Source organism: Phyllobates terribilis, unplaced genomic scaffold (genome assembly GCF_046119375.1).
Source record: "Phyllobates terribilis strain yellow unplaced genomic scaffold, ASM4611937v1 Scaffold_9__5_contigs__length_417890890, whole genome shotgun sequence".
NCBI classification, from domain to species: Eukaryota; Metazoa; Chordata; class Amphibia; order Anura; family Dendrobatidae; genus Phyllobates; species Phyllobates terribilis.
The window spans coordinates 401,808,344-401,830,977 of NW_027362769.1; the positions used below are offsets into that span (position 1 = coordinate 401,808,344).

The following is a 22,634-nucleotide window of genomic DNA, read 5'->3' on the forward strand; positions in this document are numbered from 1 at the left end:
TGGAGCACCATCCCTGTGCTTTGCAGGCTATCAGCGCTGCACAGTGAGAAGATAGTTTGGTCGTGCACTGCGCATGACCAAAAAATCTTCCTGCTGTCTGGTGACCCGGATGTTGTCATGACGACATCGGGTCGTCATGGCAACATCCGGGAAGCCGCTGCAGACAGCGCTGGAGGCCAGAAGAGGAGGTGAGTATTGCGATTGACTTTGCACCACGACAAGGTGTACCCAATTGGGGTGAACGCTAACTCTTCTAGTTAACCTCATTATATGAGAGTAGACCTCAAAATAGATGGGGGCAGAGCATGACTGGGTACCGACTGTTCAGAAAACAACAACAAAGAGCCACACCCGTGTATGTACAAAAGTACAAAAAACAAAAGCAAAACCAAAGAAATGAGCCAGTGGAGCCACAGTGTGAATGTGTACCTACATTGCACTTATACCAGCATATGATCTGGCTCATTTCTTTGGTTTTGCTAGGGTTGTCTATAAAGGTGTTATATGAAGGATTACTGGTTACATAGTTTTAGGGATTCACAGGGATTCGTGCACACACGACCCCCATTACTCACTACGTAGTTATCGGCAAGCAAGCAGAAAGCGTATGGGTACACAACTCCGGATTCCAACTCATGGAATATGTGTATACGCCCCAGTATGGTCACTGCCAGCTTCACGATAGCCCACTTAGTATTGACGCCTGCTTTCTGGTAGCGTATGTGGCTTCGGGGGAAGGACGATTACAGGACAAAAGAAACAGGACTATTAAATTTTATATTTAATCCAAAAGGGAGACAGTGTTTATGAAAAATATATAAAAGGTTTTACAAAAGGAGACATAAAGTACAAAATATACAGTTACACAAAATAAATGGGATTAAAGAAGAACTTACTATAAAGATCGCAGAGACAATTCAGTTTAGCTGGAGGGGAGGCACTCCAATGGACCGTTATCGAACATGACCCGTGCTATATGAAATATAAACTCCTGGCATGAGTACTGACCCATCCTCAGCTGGGTCTTTTATGCTGAAGGGGGAGACCTGCCCATACACCCTCTGTAATGACATCACATGGGCTCGGCTCCAGCCTTCACATTTTTATTAAAATCTCTAACTTATCGCTGGTTGATCGCAGAAGCTTGCAAGTGACACCATATTCTTTATTACGAATTTACCTTTTTTTTTAGAGAGTACATATGGCATAACTTCGGTCCATTATTTTGGTACTTTTGCGCCCAGCTCACCGGAGGGGCTACTGCTACGGAAAAATAAGCGTATTGTTCCTTAGCTGACCCTGACGCTAAAGATATGTGTCCCATTATTATCGAAATCATAGAAATTCTGATATTCCATATTTCATGTCGGTGCCGGCGAGACTGCAAACTGCTGTTGAGCAAATGGAGGGTGCCCTGGGGGGTGAGAAAGAATTTTTTTGAAGCCAAGGACTACATCCTCGTCACCTAGGTGTATATTTATCGCAGGCCTGTGCCACTGGAAAATACACTCGTATGTTAATTGGGTTAGTAGCTCTCTTTGTACTAGCATTTGCCTATCAGCCACTTCTCCTGTGTGTGCTAATTTGCATAGAGACAGCTCCGTAGATTGCCAGCTTTTCTACTCTGACAGATGCTCGATAAGGGAGGGGGGAAGAGCGGTTTGGGAGAAATTCTTAATATTTCTATGACCATATGAAATGGCTCATTTCTTTAGTTTTGCTAGGGTTGTGCAGATGTTCTATAGAAGTGTGCTGATAATTTAAGAGTATATAGGTGCTATATGAAGGTTTACTGGTTACATAGGGATTCAGTTGAGGTCTACTAGTTATGTATGGTTACATGGTGATACTGAATATGGAGGTATGCTGGTGTAATATGGAGGTATAATGTCATCAAGCTTGTGAGGAAAAGTAGATTTGGTCGCACCCGCTCAGCCCTTACGAGACCCCGTGTGTCGTGCCCTCAGTCTTCAGGCAGATGTACGCACCACAGATAATCCATTATATTTGGTGGTAATCAGGACCACAGCGTTCAGTTACAGATTGTCACCGCAGCTTTATATTACATGTGACGAGTGAGAAACTCTGAGGAATCTTTCCATGTCACATATACGTTACAAAAAGTCCAAAGGCACATAAAGCCAAAATATAGTGTAGAGTGAACCCCTAATGGGGCGAACACCCCCTGCCCAAAAGGTGAATAACGGAGAGTCAAGATCTGGTCTACTACTCTTGTCCTCTTTTGATGTAATAAATACTTTTCATTATTACTCACCGCCACTTGTTTTTCTTCTTTCTGTTCTGCGCAAGTTTTATAGGACTTCTATCCCATGTCTAGCAGTAAAACGTCCCAATTGTGTCAGCTGCGGAATTGTATCGATATAAGGAAATAGTTCAATAATGGGAAAACCCATCTGATTGTGGCCCTTCCCGACATCTCGGGCCCCTTCTCTCTACTGTATAGTTTGGGGTGTAATATTCAGGGAAAGGGAGAGATTCTACAATGTGTCCTCATAGGAGTCATTCGGGAAGAAACAAATCACCAACACAGAGGGTTTCATTGAAAAAAACAAAATAAATAAAAGTTTATTATTTATACACAATTGAAACAATAAAAATAACGTCTTTTTGGATCAGAAACACAAAACTCTTGTAACAGACGGACGGACATTATATACAGCAGATATGTCGCATATAGGTGACGTCATTACACTGAGGGTCATATGGTCACTGTCATTTCGATGAAGCCGTGGTCATCCAATGGCCGATGCAGCGCCGAAAAAAATTCCAAAGTATTTTGTTTACCCAAATGGATCTTCTAAAAATCTCGACAAAATTCCGACACCAACTTCATGTCAAGTGCAATCAACCTAGAGCATTAAAGACACCAAGAAGAATTTCAGGAAGTGATGCGGGTCTTTGTCTCTCCACAGGAAGTGGAGGCGGGTCTTTGTCTCTCCACAGGAAGTGGAGGCGGGTCTTTGTCTCTCCACAGGAAGTGGAGGCGGGTCTTTGTCTCTCCACAGGAAGTGGAGGCGGGTCTTTGTCTCTCCACAGGATATGGGGTGGGTCTTTGTCTCTCCACAGGATATGGGGTGGGTCTTTGTCTCTCCACAGGATATGGGGTGGGTCTTTGTCTCTCCACAGGATATGGGGTGGGTCTTTGTCTCTCCACAGGAAGTAGAGGTGGATCTTTATCTCGCCACAGGAAGTGGAGGCGGGTCTTTGTCTCTCCACATCTCCACAGGAAGTAGAGGAGGATCTTTGTCTCTACACAGGAAGTAGAGGAGGATCTTTGTCTCTACACAGGAAGTGGAGGCAGGTCTTTATCTCTCCACAGGATATGGGGTGGGTCTTTGTCTCTCCACAGGAAGTAGAGGAGGATCTTTATCTCGCCACAGGAAGTGGGGGTGTTTTCTTCTCTATAGGGAATAGATGATTGTCTTTATCTCTACAGGAATGAGGTAGAGGGTTTGTCTCTTTGGATTTCAGTTCAGGGCAGGGAAATCATTTGGCAATGGTAGAAGAAATGCATATTGGGAAGTGAGGAAAAGAAAGTCCCTGCACTTATAGTGCCCCCAAAATACACGTGAAGAGGGAAAAGACCACTTTAAAAAGAGTGATTGGCAAGTTACAGTTCCTGGATATATTAGACTTGTATGTGCCCCATAAGCAGTTTTGTCTTGGAGGAATTGTCAGGTTTGCATTCAGTCAATAGAATCTAGATGTGAATTATGTACGGCCGGTATATAGAGTGTGTAGATCTCACTGGCTCCAGAAAGCTGTAAATCGTAGAGGTTCAAGGGTTGATAGAGGTAGAGCTCATGTAGGAGCCCAGTCAGGACACATGAAGACCATCATTTCCGTCCCGTCCTTCTGGCGGACAGAGCGTTGAACGATCTAACAACTGCTGCAGACGTCATCATGTAACTATAGAAGAAGCACCAGACCCAGGAGGACAAGCACGGCATTAGCCATGGACCCCTGCCTTGTATGTGCCTTGCTGCCCACTAGAAGTTCTATCTTGGGCTTGCTGCTGTCGTCCGTTAGGTTCCCGCTTTCTGTATAGTTTTGCTCATACAGCATGTAGCTCTGGCTGCTGTTCTCTGGTGTGAATCCTAAAGGAGGATCCACTTTGTCTAAGTGTTTAGTGACTTGGAAAGTCTTCAGTCCATTGCTGTTCTCCGAGGACGTCATGTACAGACCAATCCAGGACACGTAATTTTGGACTCTCGTATAGACACCAGGATGATAGGGCTCTGCACATCCAATACCCCAACTGATAATGCCCATCTGCACCCAGACACCTTTAATATTGCAGACTAGGGGTCCACCGGAGTCACCCTGCAACAAAGAAAAGATGAGAAAATTGGTTCAGTGTTAATTCAGGAGAATCTAAATATTTTTGTGATTATAGTAATAATACTATTCCTGTTGCTCTACTGTCCCACTACCTCAGCTCCCCATCTTTTGCTACATGCATCTTCTTCTGGGTTATTTTTTCCTTCACCACCATGCATGACGTCTTCGCTGCATTTTCACTTTACACCTGGCTAGTAGACCTCTGAAGTGATGACTTCATGCATATGTTGGCACAGTTGAGGCTGGATGAAGCTGCATGCAGGACAGGATGGTGGGCTGCGGTGGTAGTACAGGTGAGCGGAGAGGAGAGCATTATTTTTTTTTTTTCAAAGCTTGAAGAAAAAGCACCAAAATTTTTTTCGAACGCAAACAATTTTCAATATAAATTGAACCAGTTGGAGAACATGGTACCATAACACCGAGGATGGGAACGGTCCCAAATCTCAAAGTTCTTTTTGTGTACCCTATTGAACACAGGGATCTTTTATATCTGAATTCAATAGCGTGTCGCTTTTGGACGCCTTAGTACTGTGCTATGAAATTGTTACCATATTTCCATCAAATGTCTACTCAATGTAGGACCTTCTGGTAGAACAGAACTCAAACAGAACAGGCGTCAAGAAGATCATCATATAGTGGTTTCATATCTTCACATACCTGGCAGGCATCCTTCTGTCCATATTTGAACCCAGCACAAAGCATGTCGTCATGGATCAGCCTCATATTGGGGCTGTAGCCAAAGCTGTCCCGATACAAGGATTCACAGTTGTTGTTGCTAATCAGTGGGAGCTGGACCGCCTTCAGAGTCTTTGGGCCAGTGAGTGGCACTGCAAAGAGAAGATGCCTTCATTGCCACCCGTTGGATGTCTTATCCAGATTAACTGGATTCTGGAGGCCAGATAACCCTCTACATAGTCCCCTTCACCAGAAATAGTCCCCTGTGATAGTACTTGCCAGATAACTGGTGACATTCCCCAATAATCAGTCCACAGAACCTTGTGATGACCACATCGTTACATGCCAGTCATCATAATGACCAGCTCTTTGAGACAGTTACCTAAGAATGAGTTGACAAGTGGACTATTTGAGGTGGTCTTTTCAAAGAAAGTGTCAAGAATGCAATGGTGGACCCTTAAAAATCTGTTACAGGAAAATCAAATCTGGATAAGGAAAGGTCTTTCGAAAAGTTTATATCCAGATGTCTATGGTATAGTCTACTTATGGTCTTACCATTATCTCTGACATAACCCCATCCAGTTGCCCAGCACAGCATTCCCTCTGGGAGGTTTACGGTATTGGCTGGCAGACAGATTGGAAGTATAGTTGGGGTATAATTGACCGGACTCTCCAACTTCACCAAGGCAATATCTCCACTGGATCCTTGATCTGTGTAGGTTGGATATACAATGACTTGTTTCACTTTTTTGACCACAATTTTGCGGTCCTGCAGGTCTGAAAGCTTCTGTACTCCAAGGTATGCAGTGACTTGTGAGACATTCACCGGCCTGTAAGAGAAATGATTAAAAAAATGTGTCACTCAATGTCAGATAGCTCCGGGAAAGTCTTAGCCTAAAGCTAGGAGGTAAAGAATGGGGACAAGAACCATTGTAGACCTCAGCTGTCACCATCAGTAAGGAACTAACTGTCGCCCACAGTATGGGAAGCCCAGGGTCTACCATAGATCAAGCAGATGTTCCCCCAAGTGCAGTGTAAGTAGATTTCTATAAATACAGAGTTTGACATTTTACATGTGAACACGTCCATAGAAACAGAAGTAATAGTGAAAACTTACGTATAGAAGCAATGAGCGGCTGTGAGCACCAAAGACTCGCTGATCAGTGTCCCGCCGCACTGGTTGCTATCGTAGAGCTGCAGGTAGACCTGCCACGGCCATTGTCCGATAGTCGTATCTGCTCCTCCTACGATTTTCTCTGATGCCAATGGTTTTCCACAAACTACACCATCCAAAGAAATTGTCATCAGATACTAATACATTGCTTCAACCCCCAAGACCGACCAGCTACGTGTCAACTACTGCCCCATGTTATCGCGTCAACTACTGCCCAATGTTATCGCGTCAACCCGATACCACGTATGTAGCCAGCATAGAAGTACAAAGTTCTAGACTTTTTCATAAAAAAACTATGATATTCTCATTTAGTTGACCCCTTTCTAATATATCTATGATGTAATATTCACAGAAATGATAAAAGAACATAAAATATATATTTACGTGTCATCGCAAGAAGTCCCGGGAATCCTGGGAAGGATGAACATTGGAGAATATGGAAACCATGGAAAGAGAAGATATGAAAAAAAAATAAGATCAATGGCACCAAGATCAAAGACATTATAATGACCATAAAATAGCCAAAAGTGATGAAACTTTGAGTGTTACACGTAGGGTCAGGTTCTTACCGGGTAGTGAGAGGACTGTGAGGAGCACAAGGAGCTTCTGCATGTTGCTGTGCTGGTGGCCTTGGTTGTCCTCCTGTTATCTTCTGGTTTTCTTTGATTAGTGATGTCTCTTGTAGTTTCTTAGGCCAAGGACATGACTTTTATAGAGACCAAGAGCCGCCCAACTGGTTCTTACTCATTAGCAACTCAGCCAAGATGTCCCGTAGGCATCAGACGATGCCCTGGAGGGAGCAGATAGGACTCTAGCCAATTTGTCACCCCATTGTTTTATGACTTTCCCCATCACATACAAGACTAGATTGATATTGAGAGTTTGATATCAATTCTTTAAAGTTCTAAAATTGACAAAAAGTTGCTATTTACTAAAGTTTTTGTAGAAGTATAATAACTCATTAATACAGAACGGATCACAGATGGTCCTCCTCCAGCCATTCGGGCTCAGTTATTGCTTCCAGGGTCTTATCCATTTTATTTATTTATTTTATTTTTATTTTCTTGTCTTTTTTTCTACCTTTTGCTTCATTGTTTTATAAAAACATTAAAAAACCCAACAAGCTGTGGATTTCTGGTACCAGGATTCGGCTCTGGGTCGGATCCTTAGTTGCCTGCCCCATTAGATCGGACGGCAGGAACAGAGCCGCGGCTTCTTTACTTTGCACTTTTCATTTCTTTTTTGGGGAAATTTTTTAACAGAAATTGCACCAAAAATGTCATGTGTAAGCAGACCTCCAGGGGGGAGGAGGTGTGGGGGTCTAGACCACAGACCCCAAAAACTGGATCTGTCCAAGAGTGAGCGTCCAGAGGAGGAGCAATATTGCATTTTATAGGATATATTTTGTGTTGTGTTGGCTTTTCTGTTGTTTGTGTCCTGTGTGTGATATTTCATGATGTTTGTATCAGATTTTTTTTTATATCCTTTCCTGTTTATATAGAATTTTTTAATAAATGTTATTTTGATTTGTTTTGGATGTTTTCTGCTTTATGAGTTGTAATTTGCCTTTTTTTTTGGCATGTGTTCTGTTGTGTCGTATTTCATGATGTCGCGTCACATTTTTGTTCTGTTTTGTGCTGGATTTTTAGTTTGATTTTATTTTTCTGTGTTGTATTTTGTTTCTATTTATTTTATTTATTTTGCATTGCGTTGCATTTCATGATTTTGTGCTGGATTTTATTTTTTTCAGTTTTTTTTTTTGTTGTATTTTATTATTTTATTTATTTATGCACTCCATAATTTTATGGTATTTTGTGTTTGTGTTGAATTTCATAATGTTTTTATTCATATTTTTTGCTGTATTTTGTGTCTTTTGTCTTGTATTTCATGAAGCTTTTTTTTTCATTTTTTGCCGTTTTCTGTTCTATTTGGATTTGTATTGTGATTTCTCGTTGTACCGCAGTTCTCTTTGTTTTTGTTGGATTTATTTTTTGATATGTTTTTGTCTTTCATGTTATTTTGTGTTGTATTTTTGTTTTAAATTTCACATTTTGTTGCATTTCATGATGTTCGTGTTGTATTTTGTGCTGTATTTTTATGTGATGTTTTACATTTTGAGTTTTGCTTTGTGTTACTTTCCTTTGTGTTTGGCTTCACTTCCATAATTAATAGTAACTTTACTGGGAATTCTTAGAGTGACAGTTCAGCCTTCATCATCTTCAGCATCTCACCTGCAGGTGGCAGTAAATCAGGGCAGACGCTGCCCCCTGGTGGAGCGGCCTGGAACTAGAAGCAGTTCTCTGTAAATCACCATGTCTGTAGTGGGGTCCTCAGGCCTCTCATAAATCATAGCGGGGGTCATATTCATTCCTACAGGATCCTGAAGGAGCTTTCACTATAGCATCCTGGGGACTAAAGGAGGACACAAGTGACGGAGAGACGATGTCACCTGCCCCCATCCCCCATCCACAACTATGACATAATGGCTCCTTGCTGTATATACTGCACATAGGTCAGAACTCAGACATATAGTAACGTGACGTAAAGTGACAAACCCAGCTCTGCTACATCAACAGTGCTGCAGGTAACACCAGACACATTACTTGTCATTTTACATAGGACTGCGGGGAGCATCTACTTCATTGCCTATGATGTTGCTTAGGACTGTAAGCATCATACAGGGCACTAACTGTGATCTTACATAGGACTACAGGTGACAAGTGTCACATTATTAACAATTGTACATAGGACTGTGGGTAACACCTTCTTTGCCTATGATGCTACATAGGATCACAGGTATCATATAGGGCAATGTTACATAGGACTGCATGTATTATATATATTTCCTGGTGAGTTACATAGGACTGCGTGTCTTATATATATACATTTCCTAGTGAGTTACATAGGACTGCAGGAATTATATATACATTTCCTGGTGAGTTACATAGGACTGCGGGTATTATATATGCATTTCCTGGTGTGATACACAGGCCTGCGAATATTATATATACGCATTTCCTTGTGAGTTACATATGTGGCGCCCCTGCGGGTCCAGTTGCCACAGAGGTACTGCATCTCAGCCAGAGGTGTGGTACCCCACTGTCAGGTAAGGAGGGAGCAGTACCCGGGACCCACACCACCACATCCAACACTATGCCACCTCATAAGGGAAGGTCCAGATAGCTCCTAAGGGAGAGCACAGACCCGGTCCCTCTCTGGAGGATGGAACTAAGTAGAGGAAGTGGGTGGAGGAAGTAGTTTAGGGGAGCACTGAAGGAAGAGTATAAAAGAAGGGTAGAAACATCTAGAAGGGGTCAGTCAGTTCAGTTAGTGAGGACCGTGGAGGAGTAGGGCCCAGTCAGGGAGGCCCAGTAGGAGAGTGAGGAGATAACACCGGAGCAGTGAGAGGAGCTCCAGAGAGAGGAGAGGATCCTAGGGGCACGGGAAGTGCGGAGTCAACCTGTGCGCCCGAGTTCACGCTGATCGTGAAGGGATAAGGTCGCAGTAGGGCACCGGCCCCAGACTAATGGACGACTGCAAGATTCAGCTAGAACACCGGAGGTTGCGGTATCTTCAAGTGCCTTAGCCAAAAAACACACACAATTGTTGAAAAGGTGGCCATATGGGACAAAGGGGACAGAAAGGACGTCACCCGACAAGGCCCGCGGCCACTGGCTCGGGACACTGTGTGTGAGGCGCAGGGCAGGAGGGTGAGAGCCAGCGCAGAGAGACGACCCGGGAAAGGTACACAAGAAGGGGGTCCCGATCAAGTGCACCCAAGTTATCTGAGAGTTGGCTGGATCACTTCCCCGGAGGACAGAGGACGACGTGGGCGGTTATAATCCAGAAAGTGTAACCTGGAACATCATAAGAACTATGAGTAAAAACTTGAAGACTCCACCCAGCTGCCTTGCAACACAACATCAACATCCTAAATCTCTTATTTAACTGCCCTGGGGCCTAGCTCTACCCGTGGAGAGCTGAACCATCTCTGCTGCGTCACCAACAGCCCTAGTGGATCTGAACAGCAGCGGCGGCCACCTATAGCCGCATACCACGGTTGGCGTCACAAATCTTTATTTTCCCAATTGACTTTCCATTTGTTGACAGCCCTGGGCCACGGACCGGGTCACTGCCACCATGACTACCCCAAAAAGGACCGGCCCGTCTACCGAGTACCCCTCGGCCCCAGGGGGCGCGTCAACTTTGGCGTCACGAACAGGATGTACCGACCCGCTACATCGGGTCTCGTGCGCCTATAGACTGTGCTTATTACTGAATGTGGCGCCCGCCCCAGAAGAACGGGCTCCATTATGTGTGTATTAAAGGACGAAAAGAAGCCTCCCATCGTGGGCCAGGTTCCGGAATGGCGCCAAAAACGGAGCCCGCCCCATGCATCTGCGGCCATATACATAGACTTGTCCATCAGTCTGGGGGAGCTGCCCCCTGGTGTGGGTGACAGCAAACTGGAGTGGAACCGCCCCCGGAAGTGGAGAGGAGAAGGAAAATCTTGGAGACAGGGCGGGGCCACAGGCAGAGGGGTCAGAATACACCCTGCAGGCGCCATGGAAGGAGGTGATGGCCAGACTCCCGCCTGTGGCCTGCAGGCAGAAGATTCCCCCCTTAACCTTGAGGGGATCCTGGGCAAGCTACCCCTGGAGAATATGGGGTTCCTGCGTGCCGAGGTACAGGAGCTGGGCCGGCAGATGGAAGAAGCCCAGAAGGCCGCTGTCGCGCAGTGGAAGGACGAGCTGCTGGAGAAGCTAACCCAGCAGCGGACCGCGCTAAGTCCTACCACCAGCACCCCAGCCCCGACGGGGCCTGTCCTGACCCCGGAGGCGACACGCAGTACCGGAGCGACAGAGAGCGCAGGCAACAACAGCACTCCTGACCCTGCCACCAATGACACTGATACCCTCCTAGACCCCCTTGAGGAACCACCTGCCCCTACACCCGGCTGGGTGTACCGGTGCGCCAAATGGGACTGGTCCGCAAGGATCAAGGACCAGCAGGGAGCCCCTTTAACACCCACGCCTGCGTCCCCGGTTGCCTGCAAAGGCGGAGAGGAGTTCCGGTGGGACAACCAGGAGGGCGACCTTATGGGATTCCCACAGGAGACCCAAAGAGAGGTCCTATGGAGAGAGGAGTATTGCAGGCGGGAACTCCAAAAACTGGCAGTGGAGCGGCGGGAACAACAAGAGCAGTGGGAGGCGATGGAGGCTTGCAACATGCAGGCTAAGACCCTGTCCCACAAAGTCAAGCCTTCCAAAACCAGTCGCCGCACCGAGGGAACTGTGGTTAAGTTCGATCTCGAAGGAGGTTGAGGCATTATTTGGGAGTCTCAAGTGGCCATGGACCTCTTCGTCAACCGGCGTGATGCGGAGTCCCACCTACAGCAGGGACACCCGGGACGGGATCTTTACTCTGGAGACAGGGTCACTTATACCCGGCACCATGGAGAACGGGGGCGGTACGCCCTACATGTGCATAGGGTAGTGGAGGAGGAGAATGCACCCCTGCCCTCTGAGGCTGATGACCCAGCTGGGCCATCTAGTGGTGGACAATTGTTCCCCCGGAGGGAGCACAACTACTAAACTGCACTAGTTAAAAATGGAAAAACTGTATATAGTTACCCGGAAGGGTATTGATACAATCATTTAATGTGTTTAAAGAAAAAGTTTTTGTTTGTTTTGTGTGTACCCGGTTAAGGTACAAGGACTTATAGGTTGTGGGCGTTGAACAGCCAGAACTCTTATTGTAAATAGTTAGCACTTCTTAACGTGATCCTTGTTGGTTTTATAGACCACTGAACAAAAACCCGTTTGTCGTGGCCGAACACGTGGTCCAACGAGTGGATCAGCTATGCTTTGCAACCAAGGGCCTACGTTGGGGTTTTTCGGACGGGTCCCTCATATTGCACCTACAACAGTGAGATGGACACCTGATAAGGATCTCACTACAGTCTGCTGAACTTACTTGAAAAAGTGATAAAAATGTTTTATATGTAAAAGAATGTTATTTAAAGTGGTTTTATATTGTTTTATATACTGGTAGTAATGTGTAACGTTTAAGAAAAAGTGCCTCCCATAAAGGGAAGAAAAAGTTATCTATTTACTTTCTTAACCCGGAAAAGCATTCTAAAAATTTTGCATGTCTTAAATCCTTGTTCTACTCTGTTCCAGCCTGCGGACGTGCTGTGTTTAACGGGGATGGGGGGGGGTGGGGGGTGGCGCCCCTACGGGTCCAGCTGCCACAGAGGTACTGCATCTCAGCCAGAGGTGTGGTACCCCACTCTCAGGTAAGGAGGGAGCACTACCCGGGACCCACACACTCACATCCAACACTACGCCACTTCAAAAGGGAAGGTTCAGGTAGCTCCTAAGAGAGAGCACAGGCCTGGTCCCTGTTAAGAAGGTGGAACTAAGTGGAGGAGGTGGGTGGAGGAAGTAGTTTAGGGGAGCACAGACAAAACAGTATAAAAGAAGGGTAGAAACATCTAGGAGTTCACGCTGATCGTGAAGGGATCAGGTCGCAGTAGGGGACCAGCCCCAGACTAGTGCAGGACTGCAAGATTCAGCTAGTAAACCGGAGGTTGCGGTATCTTCAAGTGCCGTAGCCAAAAAACACACACAATTGTTGAAAAGGTGGCCATATAGGACGAAGGGGACAGAAAGGACGTCACCCAACAAGGCCCGCGGCCACTCGCTCGGGACATTGTGTGTGAGGCGCAGAGCAGGAGGGCGAGAGCCAGTGTGGCGCCCCTGAGGGTTCAGTCACCACAGGGGTACTGCACCTCAGCCTGAGGTGTGGTATCTCCTCTTCCAGGTAAGGATGGACCACTTCTCGGGACCCTACTTCATCACTCAACACTACACCACTCCTGTCCTGTAGGGGGTCTAAATGCACCAGGGTGCTGCCCCAGCCCGGGATACAGGAGATGGGGGGAACCAAAGATAGGGGGAACCATGTAGTGGGTGAGGGTGGAGGACACACTTTTAGGGTACACTTACTAATTCATATTTAATTTACGGCCATCTTAGGTTCAAGGTCTTTGATTGTGATCTTCATTAGTGATTGTGGTCTCCATCTCTGATTGTGGTCACCCACCAGAGTTCAGTAATATGCCTCATCCGACTGAAGATACACGATCCTCGTTCTCTGGCCTTGAGGCGAGGAGCGGGTCAGAGTTAACCACTGTCTCTACCCAGTCAAGGTCTCTACCTAAGAAGGCCTGGAGGGGAGCAGAGGAGTAAAGCTCCACAGGCAAAAGGATCCCAGGGGGATACGGACGGAGCGGCATACGCCACCTGTATACCTCACTCTGGCCTAGTCAGAGGGACTCCTGCTGCAAGAGGGGTGACCGGCCCCCGATATCTGACTTTGTTACTTCACGTCTCAGTCAGAAAAGCCCGGAGGCTTAGTGGATCCCAGAGGGATACGGACGGAGCGGCATAAGCCACCTGTATCTCTTACACTGCGTTTATCCAGTGGGACCGGGCCTTACACCTAGTTCTAACTACACATACAGTCAGGAGAAGAGTTAGTGGGAGAACAACTTACCAGGGAGAGGAACACAGAGGGGTCTCGACAGGTGCTCCTGATCTACCTGGAAAGTGCTGAACCCCCTTCCCGGTGGCCGCAGTACGCCGCGAGGAGCAGAGGGAAGCTTTGTGGCTAAAGTTCATCTGAATGTGAGTAAAAACCCTGGATGACTTCACACCCCGCTTCAGCCTGTTATTTCCTGCGCGGCACTGCACCCACCATTCCTCATCACACTGCCCTGAGGCCTGCTCCGCCTGCGGGGAGCCGTCCCATCTAAACTGCCCCTTTAACATCGGCCTCAGTGGACTGAAGCAGCGCTGGTGTCTATCACCGGAAACCGTAGGTGGCGTAGTCGGAAAATACCACTCAACCCTGAAAGCCCATTAAAAATCTTTTATGTGACCGCCCTGGGCATAGACCGGGTCCGGGCCACGACTGCAACCCCGAGACACCTACACTGACCCAGCTCAGAGTAACCCCATTTACCAGGGAGGGCTGTGAGCGTCACACCAGCGCAGAGCGACGACCTGGAAAGGTACACAAGAAGGGGTCCTGATGAAGTGCACCCAAGATATCTGAGAGTTGGCTGGATCACTTCCCCGGAGGACACAGGACTCGGCGGGCTGTTATAACCTGCTGGCAGTTGTAACCTGGAACACCATAAGAACTGTGAGTAAAAACTTGAAGACTGCACCCCGCTGTGTCCTTGACTTAATTGCTGCGTCACCTGCCTTGCACCACAACACCACCATCCTAAATCTCTTATTTAACTGCCCTGGGGCCTAGCTCTACCCGTGGAGAGCTGAACCATCTCTGCTGCGTCACCAACAGCCCCAGTGGATCTGAACAGCAGCGGCGGCTCCCTATAGCCGCATACCACGGGCGGCGTCACAAATCTTTATTTCCCCAATTGACTTTCCGTTTGTTGACCGCCCTGGGCCACGGACCGGGTCACTGTCACCGTGACTACCCCAAAAAGGACCAGCCCGGCTACCGAGTACCCCACGGCCCCAGGGGGCGCGTCACATAGGACTGCAGACAATATACTGTATATACTGTACATTTCATGGTGAGTTACTTAGGACTGCGGGTGTTATATGTGCATTTTCTGGTGACTTACTTAGGACTACAGGTATTATATATACATTTCCCGGTGAGTTACATGTCTTGTCTTTGTCTGTGAAGAAGATGATATGTCCATTGTCCATAGAAGCTTTAATACTCTGGGAAGAAGAAAGAAGAAGAAATCTCCATTGTACTTGGGAACCTTAATTGTGAAAGAGTTTGTAAGCCCCAACCTGGACGTAGAAGAAGATGGATCGTCTGAACAATTGATGTCTCCTCTAACATCCCTACTCTCGTGAACATTATATATATATATATATATATATATATATATATATATATATATATATATATATATATATACATATATACAGTACAGACCAAAAGTTTCAACACACCTTCTCATTTATAGATTTACCCCAAACCATCTCGATTGGGTTCAGGTCTGGTGACTGTGGAGGCCAGGTCATCTGGCGTAGCCCCCCATCACTCTCCTTCTTGGTCAAATAGCCCTTACACAGCCTGGAGGTGTGTTTGGGGTCATTGTATAATAAATGATGATCCAACTAAGCGCAAACCGGATGGAATAGCATGCCGCTGCAAGATGCTGTGGTAGCCATGCTGGTTCAGTATGCCTTCAATTTTGAATAAATCCCCAACAATGTCACCAGCAAAGCACCCCCACACCATCACACCTCCTCCTCCATGCTTCATGGTGGGAACCAGGCATGTAGAGTCCATCCGTTCACCTTTTCTGCGTCGCACAAAGACACAGTGGTTGGAAGCAAAGATCTCAAATTTGGACTCATCAGACCAAAGCACAGATTTCCACTGGTCTAATGTCCATTCCTTGTGTTCTTTAGCCCAAACAAGTCTCTTCTGCTTGTTGCCTGTCCTTAGCAGTGGTTTCCTAGCAGCTATTTTACCATGAAGGCCTGCTGCACAAAGTCTCCTCTTAACAGTTGTTGTAGAGATGTGTCTGCTGCTAGAACTCTGTGTGGCATTGACCTGGTCTCTGATCTGAGCTGTTGTTAACCTGCGATTTCTGAGGCTGGTGACTCGGATAAACTTATCCTCAGAAGCAGAGGTGACTCTTGGTCTTCCTTTCCTGGGGCGGTCCTCATGTGAGCCAGTTTCTTTGTAGCGCTTGATGGTTTTTGCAACTGCACTTGGGGACACTTTCAAAGTTTTCCCAATTTTTCGGACTGACTGACCTTAATTTCTTAAAGTAATGATGGCCACTCGTTTTTCTTTACTTAGCTGCTTTTTTCTTGCCATAATACAAATTCTAACAGTGTATTCAGTAGGACTATCAGCTGTGTATCCACCAGACTTCTGCACAACACAATTGATGGTCCCAAACCCCATTTATAAGGCAAGAAATCCCACTTATTAAACCTGACAGGGCACACCTGTGAAGTGAAAACCATTTCCGGTGACTACCTCTTGAAGCTCATCAAGAGAATGCCAAGAGTGTGCAAAGCAGTCATCAAAGCAAAAGGTGGCTACTTTGAGGAACCTAGAATATAAGACATATTTTCAGTTGTTTCACACTTTTTTGTGAAGTATATAATTCCACATGTGGTAATTCATAGTTTTGATGCCTTCAGTGTGAATGTACAATTTTCATAGTCATGAAAATACAGAAAAATCTTTAAATGAGAAGGTGTGTCCAAACTTTTGGTCTGTACTGTATATATATATATATATATATATATATATAGACAACACAACCAATATCTCCTTGTATGTGGAGAAGAAGAATACAACATCCCCATGGTCCTCAGAAGCCAACTTGGACGTAGACAGAAGATGGATCGTCTGGATAATTGATATCTCCTCTAACATCCCTACTCTTGTGAACATTAAATAAATATATATATATATATATATATATATATATATACATACATATATATATATATATAGACAATACAACCAATATCTCCTTGTATGTGAAGAAGAAGAATACAACATCACCATGGTCCTTACAAGTCAACATGGACGTGGACAGAAGATGGATCGTCTGGACACCAGCCCTACTAATATGGCTCTGCTGAGCGCTATGGTGTACGCTGGAGTATGGTGGGTAGTTACCAGTCATCATACACAAGCCATATCTCAGCTCTTGGTTTCTTGTTACATATTACATAGACAATATGTCTCTGCTTGGGCTTTTAACCTACAATGTATGGGCTGGTAGAGCTAGTTAAAACCACCTGTGACTGAATGGGAGGGACACATGGTCAGAAAAAAGGCTGTCCCCATGGCTGTAGATGTTGAGGGGATAATATGATATTGTTGGTGAATTTTAGGGCAAAGAATCTCGTGTATAATGGAAACTTTACCACCGTAAAGAAAGCAAAATTCCGCCTTCAAACTAAGAAACTTCAGGTGGTCCTTCAAGCCTCACCATCTATGTGAGGTCCCACCATGTGAGAGGTGAACTATCTCCAAAGAGGAGCAAAATATCCTACAGATCTGCACATTACAACGACTCTTATCTTGTAAGGTGGGACCTGAAATTAGGGCAAACATCTCATCAAGACAAACCCACTGAAGGCTTTTTTGGAAAATCTATGAAATTCATCAGGTCTGTGCCTGTCTGTGGACGTGACAACTCGAGTCCTCCTCATCCCATTAAAGGGGCCTACGTGACAGAGGGAGCCTGGTAGGAGATAATAAGAAATTCTTGTGTTTGTGTTGAAGATCTCATTATCAGAGTTACCTGTTTAATGTGGAAAAACCAGTGTTGGGGACAAAGGCGAATGGATCTGTGGTGCCTTCATCTGCATCAGAAAGGTAGTCTTCTACATGGCTCCCTGTTTATTGCCTCAATCTAACATCTCGAGGCCGGAGCTGGCACCACAATCCCATGGTGACATCTTTGACTCCAGCTATTTATTGCACAACCAGAGTGCTTAGGTTTACTACTATGGTAGACATGGATACTCTCATTGACGGGAGTATGTGGCTGGTGGGTCGCATTCATGTCTATAATAGTAGCCAAGCAGAAGCAATTGGCACCAGATTGGGTTCAAAGTTTGACATTGTTGAACATAGATATAGGGTTCATCGAGTTCACCGAATAAATGGTGGCGATGCTCTAAGAGGTGGAGATCTCCTTCCATCTCACCGGGTCATATCTGGTTACATCAACATCACATTTATCTATGAGGTTCATATATAGGATCCAGATGGGTTCTGCACCCTCCTACACCGGCACACGTTATCCTGTGCCCATTCCCGAAGTAGCAGACGGTGCTAACTATATATATATACATCAAGGATGGCAGCACTCACATTACACTGTACAAGTATAATATGGAGTATAATACAGGATCAGTAATGTAATGTATGTACACTGTAGTATCAGAGACGCCGTCCCTCTTACCGCCGCGCTCCCCGCCCGGCGTCCCCCGGCGATCCTGCTGCTGCTGCCGGTGCATGCAGCTTCCTGGACACTGTGCTTAGGGCGCGCGCGAGCGCACTCTCTCCCTCTTAAAGGGGCCGCGTGCGCTGTCCTAAGGAGTCCCCGGCCCATGGCCGGAGGACCTCTCATATAAAAGGCACCTCCTCCAAAATGGAGGTGCCCGTGCAAGGTTGTAGCTTTGTGTCCTAAACTCTGCTTCAGCCCTCAGGTCCCGCTGCTAGTCTGACTACCAGTCCAGTCCGCCAGCCTGACTACCAGTCCAGTCCGCCAGCCTGATTACCGGTCCAGTCCGCCAGCCTGACTACCGTTCCAGTTCGCCAACCTGACTACCGGTCCAGTCTACCAGCCTGACTACTAGTCCAGTCCGCCAGCCTGACTACCAGTCCAGTCCACCAGCCTACCTGTCCTATACGCCAGACTGACTACCAGTCCAGTCCGCCAACCTGACTACCAGTCCAGTCCACCAGCCTGACTACTAGTCCTGTCCGCCAGCCTGACTACCAGTCCAGTCCGCCAGCCTGACTACCAGTCCAGTCCGCCAGCCTGACTACCAGTCCTGTCCGCCAGCCTGACTACCAGTCCAGTCCGCCAGCCTGACTACTAGTCCAGTCCGCCAGCCTGACTACCTGTCTCCGCCAGCCAAGTGCACTCTCCAGCCCGACGGTCTGCCTACGATCCAAACCCGCTCGTCTGTCTATGGGCCAGGCTTGCCTGCCTGCCCGGAAAACGTACCAGTTACCTGCCGTGCCTACCTGTCAGCCTACCTGGAGGCTCCTGTCAGTAACCTGCCGTGCCTACCCGGAGGCTCCTGCCAGTTACCCGGAGGCTCCTGCCAGTTACCCGTGGGAGTCACCTGCTCTCATACAAGGACTGGTCCAGAGTAGCACCTGGTCCCTCTGCTCGTTCCTTCCCTGGTTCACGGAGTCGATTGAGCCGCCGTGCGACCTGGGTCAGTCCGAGTTGATACCTAGTTACGCCCCTCTGGTCCCTCCTTGCACCTCAGCACAGAGGTTCCTCCACCCAGATCCGTAACATACACAGTGACTGCAACAGCAGAATGGTGAGTGCAGCTCTGGAGTATAATATAGGATGTAACTCAGGATTAGTACAGGGTAAGTAATGTAATGTATGTACACAGTGACTCCACCAGCAGAATAGTGAGTGCAGCTCTGGAGTATAATACAGGATGTAACTCAGGATCAGTAATGTAATGTATGTACACAGTGACTCCACCAGCAGAATAGTGAGTGCAGCTCTGGAGTATAATACAGGATGTAACTCAGGATCAGTAATGTAATGTATGTACACAGTGACTCCACCAGCAGAATAGTGAGTGCAGCTCTGGAGTATAATACAGGATGTAACTCAGGATCAGTAATGTAATGTATGTACACAGTGACTGAACCAGCAGAATAGTGAGTGCAGCTCTGGAGTATAATACAGGATGTAACTCAGGATCAGTAATGTAATGTATGTACACAGTGACTGCACCAGCAGAATAGTGAGTGCAGCTCTGGAGTATAATACAGGATGTAACTCAGGATCAGTAATGTAATGTATGTACACAGTGACTCAACCTGCAGAATAGTGAGTGCAGCTCTGGAGTATAGTACAGGATGTAACTCAGGATCAGTAATGTAATGTATGTACACAGTGACTGCACCAGCAGAATAGTGAGTGCAGCTCTGGAGTATAATACAGGATGTAACTCAGGATCAGTAATGTAATGTATGTACACAGTGACTGCACCAGCAGAATAGTGAGTGCAGCTCTGGAGTATAATACAGGAGGTAACTCAGGATCAGTAATGTAATGTATGTACACAGTGACTGCACCAGCAGAATAGTGAGTGCAGCTCTGGAGTATAATATAGGATGTAACTCAGGATTAGTACAGGGTAAGTAATGTAATGTATGTACACAGTGACTCCACCAGCAGAATAGTGAGTGCAGCTCTGGAGTATAATACAGGATATAACTCAGGATCAGTAATGTAATGTATGTACACAGTGACTCCACCAGCAGAATAGTGAGTGCAGCTCTGGAGTATAATACAGGATGTACCTCAGGATCAGTAATGTAATGTATGTACACAGTGACTGCACCAGCAGAATAGTGAGTGCAGCTCTGGAGTATAATACAGGATGTAACTCAGGATCAGTAATGTAATGTATGTGTACACAGTGACTGCACCAGCAGAATAGTGAGTGCAGCTCTGGAGTATAATACAGGATGTAACTCTGGATCAGTAATGTAATGTATGTACACAGTGACTCAACCTGCAGAATAGTGAGTGCAGCTCTGGAGTATAGTACAGGATGTAACTCAGGATCAGTAATGTAATGTATGTACACAGTGACTGCACCAGCAGAATAGTGAGTGCAGCTCTGGAGTATAGTACAGGATGTAACTCAGGATCAGTAATGTAATTTAGGTACACAGTGACTGCACCAGCAGAATAGTGAGTGCAGCTCTGGAGTATAATACAGGAGGTAACTCAGGATCAGTAATGTAATGTATGTACACAGTGACTCCACCTGCAGAATAGTGAGTGCAGCTCTGGAGTATAGTACAGGAGGTAACTCCGGATCAGTACAGGAGAAGTAGTGTAATGTATTATAAGGTGGCTAATGGTCGTGTAGTCGATGGGATGTAGCCCGGTGTATTTTCTCTAGTGCACGCATGCACTAAGAGGATTAATTGGTGCAGCTGGGAGCCGGGGTACGGGTTGCTAGGAGAGAGGGGCGAGTCCAGGCGCCCACGTACCTCACCTCTGGGTGTGGTTACCAGCCTATATAATGGAGGCTGTTTGTTTGGCACATGGTCTGTGTTTGGAGGGAGAAGCCTCCTGTGTGTAGTGCCAAGACTGAGCTGTGTGCAGTACGCTCATCAGACTGTGTGACCGCAGGTTCGCTGTACCAGAGACTTTCTACAAAGTACTGTTCTCCTTTGTTTTGCCTGCAGTAAAGGCTGCTTATTTGCACTTTTTACTTTTGCCTGTTATGAAGTTTAATAAACCGCTGTGGACATCTACAAGAACCTGCCTCCTCTTTACCTCTCAACGCACCTGAGTGAGTACCATCCGTACAATTGGTGTTAAACGTGCGGGCAGCGTTCCCTGCAGAGACGTGTGACTGCTATAGGAAGGACTGCGTGTCCTGGGTCAAGTCTGTCGTAAGCCAGCAAGTATCGCCAGACAAAATGGAGGACCTGCTGAAACACTTGGTCCAGTCGCAGCAGCAGGAGACCAACAGGTTGTTGTTAGAGCAGATCCAGCGGCACCAGCAGGAACAACGGCAGCAGGTGCAGGTTCTGGTAACCGCCATCCAGGGCATGACGAGCGCCCCAACCCCAAGTCCGGCTGATGACACCCACGTCAGGAAGTCGGTAAGATGGCCTTTGCAGAAAATGACTCCGGGGAATGCCTTCCTGACCATGTTTGAAAGAGTCGCCGAGAGGGAGAAACTTCCACCAGAGCAGTGGGCAGAGGTACTGGCGCCATACTTGACGGGAGAGGCCCAGAAGGCGTACTATGACTTAACTGTGCAGGACGCCAAAGCGTATAGCAAATTAAAATCTGAGATCCTCGCGTGCTTCGGGGTGACAATGACTAACAGGGCGCAGAAGGTTCATCGCTGGACATATCACCGGGACACACTGTAGCATCGGCGTCTCTGCCCCCTGACAGGCAGAGACGCTGTCCCCCTTACCGCTGCGCTCCTGGCCCGGCGTCTTCCGGCTCTCCTGCTGCTTCTGCTGCCGGCGAGCGGAGCTTCCCGGGCACTGTGCATATGGCACGTGTGCGCGCTCCCTCCCTCTTAAAGGGGCCGCGCGCGCAGTCCTAAGGAGTCCCTGGCCAATGGCCGGAGGACTTCTCATATAAAAGGCACCTCCTCCAAAATGGAGGCACCCGTGCAAGGCTGTAGCTCTGTGTTCTAAACTCTGCTTCAGCCCTCAGGTCCTGCTGCCAGCCTGACTACCAGCCCAGTCCGCCAGCCTGACTACCAGCCCAGTCCGCCAGCCTGACTACCAGTCCAGTCCGCCAGCCTGACTACCAGTCCAGTCCGCCAGCCTGACTACCAGTCCAGCCTGACAGTCTGCTTACAGCCCAGCCCGCCAGTCTGTCTATGGGCTTGGCCAGTCCGCTTATCCAGAGCCTGTCTCCGCCAGCCAAGTACACTCTCCAGCCCGACGGTCTGCCTACAGTCCAAACCCGCCAGTCTATCTATGGGCCAGGCTAGCATGCCTACCTGGAGAACGTACCAGTTACCTGCTGTGCCTACCAGCCAGCCTACCTGGAGGCTCCTGCTTGTTACCTGCCGTGCCTACCAGCCTGCCTACCTTGAGGCTCCTGCCAGTTACCCGAGGTGTCTGCCAGTCCGTC

At 47.1% G+C, this 22,634-nt stretch overlaps 1 protein-coding gene across 2 annotated transcripts; it reads right to left on the reverse strand.

Annotated features, from left to right (window-relative positions):
• Positions 1 to 2,914: 2,914 nt before the first annotated feature.
• LOC141162630 (serine protease 27-like) lies at positions 2,915 to 22,064 on the reverse strand. 2 transcript variants are annotated; one of them, XM_073648916.1, is made up of 6 exons: positions 21,961 to 22,064; positions 6,596 to 6,622; positions 6,155 to 6,317; positions 5,593 to 5,867; positions 5,020 to 5,189; positions 2,915 to 4,344 (listed from the first exon to the last, which is right to left on the reverse strand). In XM_073648916.1, exons 2-6 carry the CDS (start codon positions 6,600 to 6,602, stop codon positions 3,931 to 3,933), a joined length of 1,029 nt encoding a protein of 342 aa, XP_073505017.1. In that variant the 5' UTR covers positions 6,603 to 6,622; positions 21,961 to 22,064; the 3' UTR covers positions 2,915 to 3,930. The 2 variants fall into 2 exon arrangements, with proteins under 2 accessions (XP_073505017.1, XP_073505016.1); XM_073648915.1 differs by lacking the exon at positions 21,961 to 22,064 and adding an exon at positions 6,781 to 9,691.
• Positions 22,065 to 22,634: the final 570 nt, after the last annotated feature.

Coding starts and splice junctions, on each gene's coding strand:
- LOC141162630 (XM_073648915.1), bottom strand. CDS start 6,823: ATGCAGAAGCTCCTTGTGCTCCTCACAGTCCTCTCACTACCCG. Junction 5,868..6,154: donor GCCGCTCATTGCTTCTATAC/GTAAGTTTTCAC, acceptor TTTCTCTTACAG/GCCGGTGAATGTCTCACAAG. Junction 5,190..5,592: donor GGGTTATGTCAGAGATAATG/GTAAGACCATAA, acceptor TTCTCTTTGCAG/TGCCACTCACTGGCCCAAAG.